The sequence below is a fragment of the Mustela nigripes genome, chromosome 2, assembly GCF_022355385.1.
Source record: "Mustela nigripes isolate SB6536 chromosome 2, MUSNIG.SB6536, whole genome shotgun sequence".
Classification (NCBI taxonomy): Eukaryota; Metazoa; Chordata; class Mammalia; order Carnivora; family Mustelidae; genus Mustela; species Mustela nigripes.
In genome coordinates, this window is record NC_081558.1 from 32,277,311 (window position 1) to 32,291,600 (window position 14,290).

General features: G+C 48.7%; 1 protein-coding gene across 1 annotated transcript in view; it reads right to left on the minus strand.

The window, feature by feature from the left end:
- The window catches only part of PRICKLE2 (prickle planar cell polarity protein 2), a 319,924-nt gene extending 308,744 nt beyond the window's left edge, over nt 1-11,180 (minus strand). Inside the window, exons 1-2 of the mRNA XM_059390095.1 lie at nt 11,092-11,180; nt 10,240-10,325 (exon numbers count right to left, since the gene is read on the minus strand). Of these exons, the coding sequence (XP_059246078.1) occupies nt 10,240-10,325; nt 11,092-11,133 (128 nt within the window). The 5' untranslated portion in view covers nt 11,134-11,180. The remainder of the gene's footprint in view (nt 1-10,239; nt 10,326-11,091) is intronic.
- Nucleotides 11,181-14,290: the final 3,110 nt, after the last annotated feature.

Consider the following 14,290-nt stretch of genomic DNA (forward strand, 5'->3'; position numbering starts at 1 on the left):
CAGACACCCTCAGTCCTCTGATTTTATAGACTTTCACCTTAAAGCCCCCATCCGCAAGTAAACCAACCAGCCCAGGGTTCTTCAGACGTTCTGTTCAGTGTGGGCAACAGTCCAATCTCATCCCCAGACCACTGAGAATATGACTCTTTTCTCCAAGTTATAGTTTTATATTTAGACAAGGAGAGACAAAATGCCAGAGCTAAACATGCTGTCTTGGTCAGAGTACTTGTGATCTTGAACCTCAGAGACCTGGATTCAAATCCTGACTCCACTACTTCTTACCCGTGTGACCTAACACATGTTACCTAACCCCCCCTGGGTCACAGTCTCCCCCTGTTTACAAAGCAGAAGATAAAACACGTGCCTCAGAAAATTGTTCTGAGGGAATCACGGGCCATGAAAAAAGCCAACCACACAGCAAACCCTCAACAATGTGAGCTCCTTTCAACAAGCAACTCCCAGAGAGGGAGGATTTAGCTACTTAGATGTCCTGCTCAGTCCATTTGTCCCAGCCAACTGGCGACTTTCTTCTGTTCTGCCATTCTTATCTCCTTCCAGTCAGGCATAATCACTCATTGGCTTCTTCAAATTACTAGCACAAAGTTAGATGTCTACAGCAGCCAGCCTGAAATGTAAATGAGTGAGGCAGGCCAAGGATAACACAACAGGGAATGGTGGGGACTGTGGAAAAGCTGAACACACATTCTTATCAGAAAGTAAGGGAGGAATATAATAAGCCCAGAATTGCTGGAAATACATTACTCCAAAGAAACCCTGAATGTGATTTCTTACACGAAACATCAAAATGCTGGCAACTACTTAAAATTTTAAATTTAGTACCACGGCAACAAAATATAGGTACAGGCCAGATCTTGTCCCAGGACTTTTCAGAGTGTGATCTTGGAGTTCAAATATTGTATAAATTAGAAAAGGGAGCTTCTCCTTAATGTTCATGTAAGTCAAAGTGTTTGGTGCGGCACACTAGCAGCAGGAAAGCCCAACGCTTATCAAGCAGGCTTGAGTAACACGGATTAAGTATCACCTTGATGATGAGTGGCTTTCATCTTGGACATGAATTTTCATGGTCCAGTTGGTGGGCACAAGGCACAAAAAAAAGGCCCCTTTTTATATAAGGACACCAGGGGCAAAATTTAAATGTTGTCTTCTTGTTATGGTTGGCAAACTGTTTTAACGAACATCATATGCACATTTCACTTAAGCAAATAGACTGTGAGGGTAGAGGGTCCAATTCTAAACTCCATTTCATCTGAAGTGTGTATGTCTGCATGTAAGTGTGTGATGTGAGTTGGCTATCCCTTTAGAACCTTAAGTCCTACATGGTCGGGGGTGGGGGAGCTTGGAGACACCATCTCTCCTGCCTGAAGTTCATAGAAAAAGGAACGTCACACCCGTTTAACAAATGAAGCACTGCAGCTCATTATGGGGGGGGGGGGGGGTTTGTTCTCTGTCATTGCATCTCCAACCCACACCTTCCTTCTCTCTCTTTTTTTTTTTTGGATTTATTTATTTATTTGAGCAGGGGGTGGAGGGGAGACTGAATGGAGGGAAGTTGCGGAGAAAGAGAATCTTCAAGCAGACTCTCCGCTGAGCACAGAGACCAATGAGGTACGCAATTTCACAACTGTGAGATCACGCCATGAGCTGAAACCAAGATTTGGACGCTTAATCCACTGGGCCCCCAGGCCCTCCTGCCTTCCTACTCCTTATCCAATCCTGTTGCTACTCATCTGTCTTTCGACCACAGACCCATGGAGCTTACATTACATGCCATGCACAATGAGGCATGTTACGTGCCTTATCCCACGTAATCCTCCTGACAGCCTCATAAGAGAACCTCATAATAGTAACCTTATTCCCATTTTTCAGATGAGAAAACCAAGGAAGGCTCGGAAAGGTTAAGTGCCATGTTCAAGGATTCTTAGCTAGTAAAAGGCAGAACCAAGACTATAATCCCAGCAAAACGTCTTCAAAGGCTTTCCCTTTAACCGCTCAGCCATAATCTTCCCACATAAGCCCTATATACTTCATAGAAGTTTTTTTTTTTTTTTTTAAAGATTTTTATTTATTTATTTGACAGAGAGAAATCACAAGTAGATGGAGAGGCAGGCAGAGAGAGAGAGAGAGAGGGAAGCAGGCTCCCCGCTGAGCAGAGAGCCCGATGTGGGACTCGATCCCAGGACCCTGAGATCATGACCTGAGCCGAAGGCAGCGGCTTAACCCACTGAGCCACCCAGGCGCCCTTCATAGAAGTTTTTATGACACTGCCTCAAAGTACACATTTCTCCCCAGAGATCACTCCCCGTGGCTCTTCCATACACAGGGCAGGTAGAATTCTTTTGATCTCATAATGCTCTACCCTCTGGGAATCATTCCCTTTGGGGACGGCTCCCTCTGTCCACAGGGAATTCCCTCTGGGATTCTCATTAATGGTAGAGTTAACGGATAACCTTACAGCTTTCTGAACCAGCAGACCACAAAATAACACACTTATGAGATTCCCCCTCATCCCACCAACCTTAAACAACAGACGCAGAAAGATGGATGGCAACCTTTCGACAGAATGTGAGTACCACTCTCCTGATTAAAGACAAATAAAACGTATTTTGAAAAAGAAAAAGATGACTGACATCCATGCTCCGTGTTTTCTCACTATTCATTGGGAACAAATTGTCACTCAGAGTGATTAAACAAGGATTAATTACAAGGTTGCTGTACACGCTGAGATGTTTCAAAGTTTCAGCCTGAAGAACACATAAATATATTCACATTTTTTTCAATAGCAGGGGTGGAATTTGGCACCATCTCCTTGGAAGACAATTTGACAAGAGCTTCACATGGCCCTGTTGTAGCATAAGAAAAGCTATTATCATCTGCTATATAATCAGGAACGGTGGAAAACCACCAAAGTGGCCATGAGCAGAGAATTTTCAATTTACTGATAACCCATACACCAGATTCTAAAAGCTAAGAAATGTATTAGTTTCAATCTTTCTGCCTTTTTTGTTTTTTAAGATTTTATTTATTTATTAGAGAGAGAGAGAGTACAAGCAGGGGGAGTGGCAGGGAGAGGGAGAAGCAGGCTCCCACAGAGCAGGAAGCCCGACCCTGGGCTCAATCCCAGGACTTTGGGATCATGACCCAAGCCAAAGGCAAGATGCTTAACCAACTGAGCCCCCCAGGAGTCCCTCGATCTTTCTGCTCTTTATATGATGACACGCAAAGATGTCCTGGAAAAATTTGTAAATCTTAAAGTATGCTACAGAAGACCACATAGGATGCATGTTTTCTCTAAAATCTTATTAACAAAGACTAATTTGAATGAATTTGAGGATGTAAAAAACCAAGCCATAAGCAATAGATCTCAAGACATCTGGCTGGGGGGTCAAGCAGCCTTTCTGCCCAGGGCCACGTGGTCAACTCTTCCGGTTTCCTGGGCCACGAGGGCTGTCTCAGCTACCAGACTCTGCTACTGTAAAAGCCATCAGAGAGGATGCTAAAGGAAGCGGCATGGCTGTGTCCCATTAAAACTCCAGCTATGAACTTAAAATGTAAATTTTATGTCATTTTTATGTGCCACAAAATGTTATTCCTCTTTTGATTTTTTTTCCCCCAACCACTTAAAAATAGGAAAGCTATTCTTGGCTAGAAGTCTCTACAAAACCAGAGAGCAGCCTGACTGTGTCCCACTGGCTGTGCTTTGCTGACCGCTACTCTCAAAGGTGTAATGAAGGGTTTGCTTCTGGGTGCTGTGTAAGTTTTCTATGCGCACGTACGTGTGAGGGTGTGTGATTTTAAAATACTTCACAATAGCGACACCTTATCTGGAAATCAGAGACCATAACATGGACACATTGGGACGAACAAATAGGTTTCTTCGAGAGAAAAATCCTACAAAGGTGCTGAAGCTTCTATCGAGCATGTTATCAAATGCCAAGGATGCACAGTGAGCCGGACAGCAAGTTCTGAGCTGCTATAGATCCTTCCCTACTTTGAGGATTCCAGGCATACGTCTTGGGTGCACACACACTCATACACACACGTACCATCTCCTTTCACCTCCCCCCCAACCCCCAACTTTTCTTGGCATCTGAAGAGACAGAAAGTTTTTCCTCCCCCAGCAAAATAATCAGGGAGCCCATTTCTTAGCCAAATGACAACCCACTAAAGGAAACCAAGCCGGCATCTCCCCAGATCGCCACCAGAGTCATCAATCAACACAATTGCCCGGGCAACTAAGATGCTTTTCGAGGCAGTATTGGCTGAAGGGGCCAAAGCATGCCGCCTGGAAAGGCCGCCGGTTGTCCAGAGACAAACCGCTCTGCATAATTAAAACCACCTCACAAAACCACCCCTGGTCTGAGCTTTCCACGTCAGCGGCTCTTGAAAGTGCAACTCCAGGAGGCTTGTTCTAAAAGCCCGCCTTTTAATACTCAAGTCGAATCTACATTTATCAGCAAAGCCGAAATGTTAAAGGGATTACAAGGAGCTTAGAATCCGCTGGCGGGCATTGATCTGGTCTCGCAAGCCGCATCTCCTCATGCCCTTTAGAAATGGCTTTGGTCTATTCCCTGGTTCTTTGGTTGTCTTTGATTTCTGCACCAAATCTCACCCAGGTTGGAGGGGAGGTCTCCTTGAGTTCTAATTCCAAAAGGTTCTCAGATTCTTTTCTTCTAAAACCAAGAGATGCTATTGCATATTCCCCTCAATTGCTGTACAGCCCAGGGATTGGCAAACATTCTTTCCAAATGGTGAGGTGGTAAATGTTTCTGGCTCGGTAGGCCAAGTGATCTCTGTTACAAATACTGAACTCTATTACTGTAGCAAGAAAACAGCCATAGACAGTGCATAAACAAATGCACTTGACTTTGTTCAGATAGCTATTTATGGGCACTGAAATTTGAATTTCTTTTTTTTTTTTTTTAAGATTTTATTTATTTATTTGACAGAGAGAGATTACAAGTAGGCAAAGAGGCAGGCAGAGAGAGAGAGAGGAGGAAGCAGGTTCCCTGCTGAGCAGAGAGCCCGATGCGGGACTCGATCCCAGGACCCCGAGATCATGACCTGAGCCGAAGGCAGTGGCCTAACCCACTGAGCCACCCAGGCGCCCCTGAAATTTGAATTTCATACAATTTTCCTAGGTCATAAATGCCCTTCATTTTTTTCCAACCATTTAAAAAAAATTTTTTTTTAAGATTTTATTTATTCGTTTTAGAGAGAGGAGAGAGAGAGATCAGGGGGAGGAGCTGAGGAAGAGGGACAAACAGACTCCGTGCTGAGCTCAGAGCCTGACACGGGGCTCAATCTCATGACCCTGAGGTCATGACCTGAGCTGCAACCAGGAGTCAGATGCTCAACGGACTTAGCCATCCAGGTGCCCCATTTTTTTCTAATCATGAAAAAAAATGCTAAAACCATGTATGTCTTATAAGCCACACAGAACAGGTAAAGGGTCAGATTTGGCCAGCAGGACTCAATTTGCTGATCCCTGGTCCAGACTGTTGCTACTCAAAGCCTGTTCCCCAACCAGCAGCATCAGCATCAGCATCACCTGGGAGCTTCTTAGAAATGTAGAATCTTGGGCCCCTGCCTCCATCCCCTTCAATCGGAATCTGCATTTGAATACGATGCCCTGGGAATTCCTATGCAAGCCAAGTTGCAAAAGTCCTCGTCCAGACCCAGAAATCTGCGGTCAGACAAGGCCGGAAGACCATCGACTCGCTGGCTATAAGGATGTAGGCAAACTGTTTGACCCCGAGACTCCGTTTCTGTCTCTATTAAAACAGGGATAAATAATTGTACCATCTCCAAGGATTGATGTCATGGAAAGACAAGAAAGACATAAAGCGCTTGTCTGGCTTTGCCTGTGCTTTTGGAATGGCAGCTACTCTTACAAAAGCGTCCTATTTTTTAAGATCACATTTAGAGAGACGAGCGTGCTTATTCAGCGTGTAAAAACTCCAGGCACTTCCAGTATGGGACAGGGTGCCCAAGGATTTGAGGAGGTCCCTCAGGGCAACCAGAATGTCAGAGACGACGGCGAGCCAAGGTCATACCCATCTGAAGAGAGACCACTCCTACGTGCCAGGTAGCAAAAAAGGCTCCGTGCTATCACGTTGTTGGATTTTCAAAGAGAAGCTGGAAACCTAGATTCTAACGTTATAAAAAGCCCTCTTACTTAACACACTGGGCAGACCAAAGAAAATCCACCTGCGGGCTGCACGTGACAGGAGAGCCCTCTGCCTTACATCGGAGAGGGAACAGGAAGCCTTAAGTCACCAGAAAATGAACTGGGGGTTTAGAGCTCCATTCCAGCTCATTCTCCCCAGTGAGGAGACCTGAGACATTATTTAACAACTTGGAGCCCCGGTTTCCTCATCAGGGAAATCCCCACTTGTACCTTGGAGAGTTCGGGGAGGACGAACTAGAAACGGGTATCACCTGGGCAGGTAGAGCTCGGAACAGGGTAAGTGCCCATCCCGATCATGGCTGATGCTGCAGCATTATTGTTGCTACTTTATTCCTCAGAACCTAGGCATTCACAGGGCAAAGCTTCCCAGGAAAAAGGGCTATTTTTCCCCTCCCTTCTCAAACTGGTTGCAAACAAGCAAGCTCAGTGAACCCCCACCGAGCGTGCTCTCTCATAGTACAGGAAGATCTTAGTTATTAATGATTTTGTTCTGCCCATGGTCCCTGAAGATGCCTTAATGTTTCTCTTAATGCAAATTCCCTCTGAGGCCGGCCCCAGGCTGCCTTCAGGTGCTGCTGCTTTGTGGCCCAGTCGCCTGTGGGAGACAGTGCTTACCTCTGCCCTAGATCAGGTGGAGGAGGGCACCGTGCTGGACGACTGTGAGCCCTCTGTTCGCCAAAACACGGGAACCTTCCTAGGGTTTTTTGTTTTGTTTTGTTTTTCTTTAGAAATCCTACAAATCCTGGGGCACCTGGGTGGCTCAGTGGGTTAAGCCTCTGCTTTTGGCTCAGGTCATGATCTCAGGGTCCTGGGATCGAGCCCTGCGTCCGGCTCTCCGCTCAGCAGGGAGCCTGCTACCTACCCCACAACCACCTACTTGTGATCTCTCTCTCTTTCTGTCAAATGAATAAATTTTTTTAAAATTTCTTAAAAAAAAAAAAAACCTACAAATCCTCACATTTGCCACCTGCAGGTGTTGGTGATAACGGAAATGGGGAAACAGTATTGTAACTCGGGGAGATTCCCACGAAATCTAAGAGCCGTCCTCGGGGCCTTCGGCGTCTTCCTTCACACGGAGGAAGCCACAAAGTACAGGGAACAATCCAGCATCCACAGGGCTAGGTGTTCGAACCCCGCACTTCTCTCTCTCTCTCTCTCTCTCTCAGGTGCACACGAGTCAGCTGGGGATCTCACTAAAGCTCAGATTCCGTAAGTCTAGGGCGGAGCCTGTGATTTTGGATTTCTAGCAAGTTCCCAGGGAGACGTTGATCCAGCTGGTTCCTGCCCCAGGTTTGAATCAACAGGGCTCCTCCTCCTTCCCTTGCTTCATCTAGGTCCCTTCTCAAATGTCACCTCCTCAGAGAGTCCTTTCCAGACCACCTTATCTAAAATGTAATTATTTGTTCAATGAGGGTAGGAATCCTGTCTGGTGTGTTCTTTGCTATATCCCCAGCACCCGCTGAGAGCCGGGCCCAAAGCAGGCGCTCAAATATTTGTTCGGTAGAGAAATCCCACATCGACAGCAGAGGGAAATGGAACTCGGGGAGCCCAAGCCATTTGCTGAAGGTCACAAGACAGCGGGCCAGCTCTGGACTTGCAAGCCTTAGCTCTCTCCACCACACCAGAGGAGGAAGCAAACACTCTTCTTGCCCTAGAACCTTCGTTAGTACCTTAGAGCTGGATGCAGGGCTACCATTCTGTTCTACTTTGGGGGGAATGCCTGCTGGTGGGCAGTGGGTCAGAGGGGACCCGTGTAGAAGCAGAGCGGCTAGAAGAGAGGCCAGTCAGTAATGTTTAGGGTGCCCTGCTCCTCTGGGGTAAAGGAAATTCTCTCTCTTCAGGTCTGACCAAAAGGAGCCCTTCAGCCTCCGTCAGGCCACCCTCTTGCTCTTCTCAGGGCTCAATGGTCTCTCCCCTGGATTCACAGCCTCTCCCCGCCCTCCCACCCCCCTCGGAGGAACAGAAAGTGAGCACACTGCGGGCTCCAAACTGCCAAAAAAGAACATTGTGTTGTAACCCAGGAATGGTTGTCCCTCTTCTCCAAAAGGTCACCAGAAAATATGCCCATGGGGGAAAAGGAGGGAGCAAAAGCAAGGAGCTGCTTCCTTTCCAGCAATGGGTGGAAATGCTATAAAAACCCCATTCATGGAGCCCAAGAGAAGCCTTTCTGCTGCCAATGGGGAAACTGCTTCTGCATGAAAACCCATCTCAGCCTCATGAAAAGGTCTCTTTCCAGAAGAAAAGCTCCAAAATGGGCTGAAAATACAGCACTTGTATTCCCGTCACAAAATCAACTGGATTAAAACAGCTGAAGGTTCTCCAAGAAACTGTGGTCATGGAAGTCTAAAGTAACCTAGACACCCAGCAGCCTCAAACAGGCTACTGAGGCCTCCTCCCAAGCAGCCGTTGATAGGAAGCTAAAAAATAATTAACAAATGTAGCCAGTAGTTACCGTGGGCCTGATACTGGGTGAACAATGGGTCTCATCTAACCCCTCCCACAATCCTATGAGCTGAGTACCACGATTATTCCCACCTGAGGGTTAGGGAAACCAATTACTATTGAGACCAGGGGACTTACTGGAGGTCAGAGGTCACACAGAAAAAAAAGGAGGAGCATCAGTCCACAACCCACACACAGAACCACTACCCCACAGGCCTCTGGGCAGAAGTTGACCCCAAGCTGCTGTGTAGGGGAGGAGCTGGGAAGCACTCTCCAGTTTGTGACTCTGCCTTTCCCACCCCTGTGAACCCAAGAGATCAGAAAGGAAGCAGTAAGCGGTCAGGCCATACTGGACTGGGTTTACATTGTGAGGCTCCTATACCTAGTCCATTGACCACCTACTTCCACATTTGGGATGTGCAAGGGGCCAGCTCAGACCACACCTATTTGGGCTACAAAACTGGCAGTGATGGATGCCTCCTTCCGCCCATTCCATATTTATAAGGTCACCTGGCCTTGCCTCTGAGACAGAAGTTATTAAATGCTTGGGAGCCATAAGGGCTGTGCTCAGTGCCTTGAAACAAAGGCAAGGAGGCTGCCAGACCTATCAGAGGCAGGAACAAAAGCATTTAATTTCTGAAGGAGATGCCTGGGAATTTCCTTGTAACTGGGTGCCCAACACACATTACCATTTGGGAGAAAGTAGAGAAGCACGCACAGAGGGGTAGAATGAAATCAAAGCAGGCTTCCCCCCACCCCCAGCCTTGTGTCCAGAAACCGCCCACTTCAAAGGGCCATATGAGTGGTGGGGAAAAGGGAAAGATGCACTCATCAAAGAGAGAACATGTTAGGATGTCGGGGAATATTCTGTCACTGGTTTTTCCTTTTCATGAAAGTCGCCAAAAAGGATCCACTCCCTTCTCCTTACGTCATCCAACTGAGAGCCTGCAAGCCTGCACCCCAACTTTTTCCAACCAAAGCCCCAGCAGCCAGATGCAACGGGAGGGCACCCTGATCCCACATCTCCCAAACATAATCATTCCAATCCAGGCTAGGGCTGCCTGGAAGTCAACATTCACGGCACATTAATAAGAAACATCTGGCCACCGAAGAAGGTTGACACAGCGCAGGCGGGCAGTAGTGGATTTGTGGGTGGGACCCAGAGCTACAGGGACTGAACTGAAAACACAATTGGGAAACACCAGCACGTCCAAGGTATCCTCCACACACTGCCCTGTGGCCCTCATGCCCAAGCTGAACCATTTGGGGCTGAGCAACTTAAATACACAGAGTGTGGGTAGGACTCAGAACCCTCCCAGCAGGGAAATGTAGCCTGAGCCAGGCTCTCCTGCATCCCCCAGTGTCTGGCCACCACTTCCACCTTCCGATATTTGTAGCAGATGTAGCCCCAGTCTTAAAGGAACAGCCTTTGCATTCTTTCCATGTGACTTACAAGTGAGATTTACAAAAGGAGATAAATATAGGCGTTTGTGTGAGAGTGTATATATATATATAGATAAGATACATGTTTCCCTGCTCCCCACCCCCGAATTGTTATGCCTTTAGGAATCAGAGTTGATGCATCCTACCTCCATTTATGCAAGGCGAACCCGGGGCACTGGTCACCACACGCGTTACACGGCTGGCCTCTCTCTATCCGCCCCAGTCCAGTCAACTTCAAAACAAAAAGACAACACAACCATGTTTCCACCACGGGGGCTACCTCCAAAGCCCCATTGGTGTCCCAAGCAGGATGACCTAACCCTCCCATCCCACCTTATCAAATTTGCCTCCAATGCTCCTCTCAGTTGTGGGGGACGCGGGGCGGGGCGCTGCCGGCGCCCCAGAGTGGTCTCCCGCATGGGGAAGGGTGTGTGGACCCAGGCGGGCTACCCCTGACGTGGGCACCAAGCCACCAAGAAATGGCCATGGCTGGGGCTTTGTCTCCCCCAGACACCTTGGTCGCGGGTTTCTAAGAAACAAAAGCAAGACCTTTCTGTTCCCCAGGGTCCGGGAGAAGCGACCATCGCGCATTCGCCTAGAGCCATGCCGGTGCTCCCGGGAAGGGGGCAGCACAGGACACCCCAAAAGACAGCCCAAAGTCAAGTCCGCGGCTAGAGCTCCGAGAGGCTGGAGAGCTTAGATACTGTGATTCGGGAAAAAGCGAGGGAGGGGGCTTTCCCGGGCGCCCCCGCACTGTGACTTACAGGGCCACCGCTCGGGGTCTCGCTCTCGCCCAGACAGGGGTTTCCAGACTTAACCCCTTCCGCGCCTTGTAGCGCTCCCGCGAGCCCCGGACGCGCCCTCGCCCGCGGGGCCGGCTTACCTGGGGCCACAGGTGCGCGGCCGTCAGGCGGGGCGGGAGGGAAGCCGGGCAGGGGCGCTCGCGGAGGCCCAGGGGGACCCAGAGACCGGCCCCGCTTAGGTTAGGGGACACTCACCGAGCGGCTGGAGAGTCTTTTCCGGGAGCTCCGGCTGAACATGGCCGGGCGCCTCCTGCACGCAGCGCCGTCGGTCGGTCTGTCCACGCCGCGGCGGGGAGGGCGGGTCGCCTGGGCGGGCACGCTCGGCGGCCCGTGGCCTGGCTGTCTCCGCCTCGCAGCCCCGGGCTCGCTCCGGAGCGCACGCTTCCCCCGCCTCCCTTGCTGGTGCCTCTCGCTCTCCCGCCGGCAGGTCCCTCCCTCTCTCCCGGCATCCCCCCGCCTCCCCGGGTTCGCCCCGCGGTCCGCGGGCTCTTCCCATCCCTCCCCCGCACCGGCTGCGCCTACTTTCTCCCTTCCCCGCCTTCCCCGCCGGCCGGCCGCCGCTGCCTCCGGTCCCGCACCTGGGCCCGCCCACAAAGGCTCGTCCCTCACCCTAGCCCAAGTTAGGGCAGGGACCACTTGAAGGCCCCCTGCCGCGTGGGCCTGAGCAGCGGCTGGAGGTGGAGGGATGGGGGGGTTAAGGTTTTTAAATGAAGTCATAATTCACTTAAGTAAATTGCAGGGCAGCATTCTGCCAGTTTGGGCAAATGCACGCAGACCTACAACAGCCAGCATAATCGAGATCTAAAAGGGTCCCCTCACCCTCAAACGTGGGCTATTTTAAAAGTTAGTGACATGCCTGGCATGTATTCACTAAGTCTGAGCAGATGAGAAGGATACCCTAAGCCCTTACCCCCACAGCCCCCGGAATACAGCAGCAGCTGAGTACCTGTTGAACCCGCGCAGGGCAAGCTCTGACGCTCCCCCTCCGCCCACCGCGGGCCCCTGCTTTTCCCACCGCTTGGTCGCTGGTGATCTTCCCCAATTAACTGCCTTTGTGATTCCGTCTCCTTATCGATTAAACAAGGGTATAACAAGAGTCCTAATCTCACAGTGCTGTTGAGAGAGATGAGCGGGCCCAGGTACGGCTGTTAATAGATGTTATAACAGTCACAGACTAAGGGTTCATTAAAGATTAACTGTCACAAAAAAAAAAAAAAAAAAAAAGGAAAGAAAGAAAATTTTGCCAGTACGAGCGTATAGACCAGGCTGTCCACTTCCCACTAATGTGGGAGCTTAAATACCACCTTCCCTGAGAACGCTGACCCCTATTGTAACAACCTAAGGACTCCATAAATGTCAAAAGGAGACACTCTTGGTGTTGTCAAAAAGATACTTCTCTGGGCTTAGTGTTTTTCTGGGTGAGACATTGAGCCTGAGAGCTGAAAAGCTGTGTGCTGTCTACGGTACCGCAACTGCAAAAGTGTGTGTGTGTGACCCAGCTTAGACACCTGATGTATATTAGCGTTTGCTGATGCTCACTGGTGCCCAGAGATTAAGGTTTGATTTGAGTTCCAGGCCAGAACAAGGGTGAGGAAAGTGCAGAGCGAAATTTACAGGGGACCCGAAAAACTCAGGAATCGAGACTAACCATATTTTTATGGAGTATTTAATGTAATTGTAATGAATTGTCATGTAATGCAATATTTTAAAGTAATTAATGCAAAAAAAATCAATATTTTAAATAAAGACCATATCCTACCCTGTACTTACCTGTCCCTCCTTCACTTGCCTCACCATAATCTTAGCTCTGGAAAAAATATTCCAACGCTTAACGGCCTAAAGGGGAGACTCCTTTCCATTGCCTTTAGCTATTTACCCAATAGCCCCCTCTCCCCAGCACCAGTAGCTGTATACTTGCAGAAAGTAACTGCCATGGCTCATTCATCTCTTTATTGGCACAGGCCTAGCACAGGCTCTGGGTCATTTTAAATGCTTGACAAACGTTAAATGACTAAAGAGAAGGCTGTCGTTTTTAGGGGCGGGGGGCAGGGGTGACGGCAATTAAAACCCCAGGTGCTCATCAGTACGGGTGCAGAGGGCCCACCTGGCCTTCTCAGCAGGGCGACCACATTCCCTGCTCCGTGCTGCACCGTGCGTGGCCTTCTACTGGCAGGTGTGGGTCCGGACGGAGGACCATGTTCTCTCTGTGGATATTGCCTACTTGTATTTTAATTATGAAATCTGTTAGCAAAGGTCAGGAACAAAACCAAGGCATTACCAGTCTCTGACAGATGGAAGGAGCGTATCCGGAGGAAGCAGCACCTTCTTCAGATTCCTTGGAAGGAAGTACAAGGGTCCGTGGCAATAGTCCTACCTCCGGATGGACGTGGCTGTGAAGGATGTAACAGTAATTGTGTCCTTGGGGAAAGTGGTGTGGGTGATCTGGGCATTTCACTTTCATTTCTTGGTTAAAGAGGAGAGACCAAGAAGATGTATGTCGTCTCCCTGTGTTGTCTGATCAAGCCACAAGCATGAAGCCCAATTCCACCTCCCAAACCGAACCCCAAGGACTTCCCCTGATATTGGCCATTTAAATGGGGGCACCTGGTTGGCTCAGTGCGTTAAGCCTCTGCCTTCAGGTCATGATCTCGGGGTCTTGGGATCAAGCCCTGCATCAGGCTGTCTGCTCAGTGGGGAACCTGCTTCTCCTCTCTCTGGTTGCCTGCTTGTGATCTTTCTCTCTCTCTGTCAAATAAATAAATAAAATCTTAAAAAAAAAAAAAATCCCTGACACGGGGGAGCCTGGGTGTCTCTGTCAGTTAGGTGTCCAACTCTTGATTTCACTCAGGTCATGATCTTAGGGTTGTGAGATCAAGACCTGAATCATGTGTTCTCTCTCTCTCTCCAATTAATAATGCCTTAAGATTAAAAAAACCCTGAATCTATGTAACATTGCATGTTAATCATACTTCATTTTTTTTTTTAAAAAGCAGGGAAACTAAAAAAAAAATTTTTTTAATCACCCCCTGCTGGATGAGTCCTCCTTGGCTTATCTCCTCGGAACAGGAGCCAGTTTTCCGTGGGCTTACTTACACCTGAGGCTCCCGTTTGAGAAGCAGTGTTTTACTTCTCTAGTCAACAAGCACTTTATCTTGCTTAGGAAGATAAAGCTTAGTAACCGGGAAGGAAAACTCATTCTCCCTGTCAGCTATAGGTGAACAGTAGGCAATTTTATTTTGCTTTGTATCACTGCATTTACCCTGCATAGACCTCTTTGATGGGTGCTCTTTCCACATGTCTCAAGGCAGTGCAATTATGGATGGAACCTGGAGAAATCCTCCTACAGGATTATTGACATGGAAAACGTCTTTGCTATCATACAATGTGGGAAAAC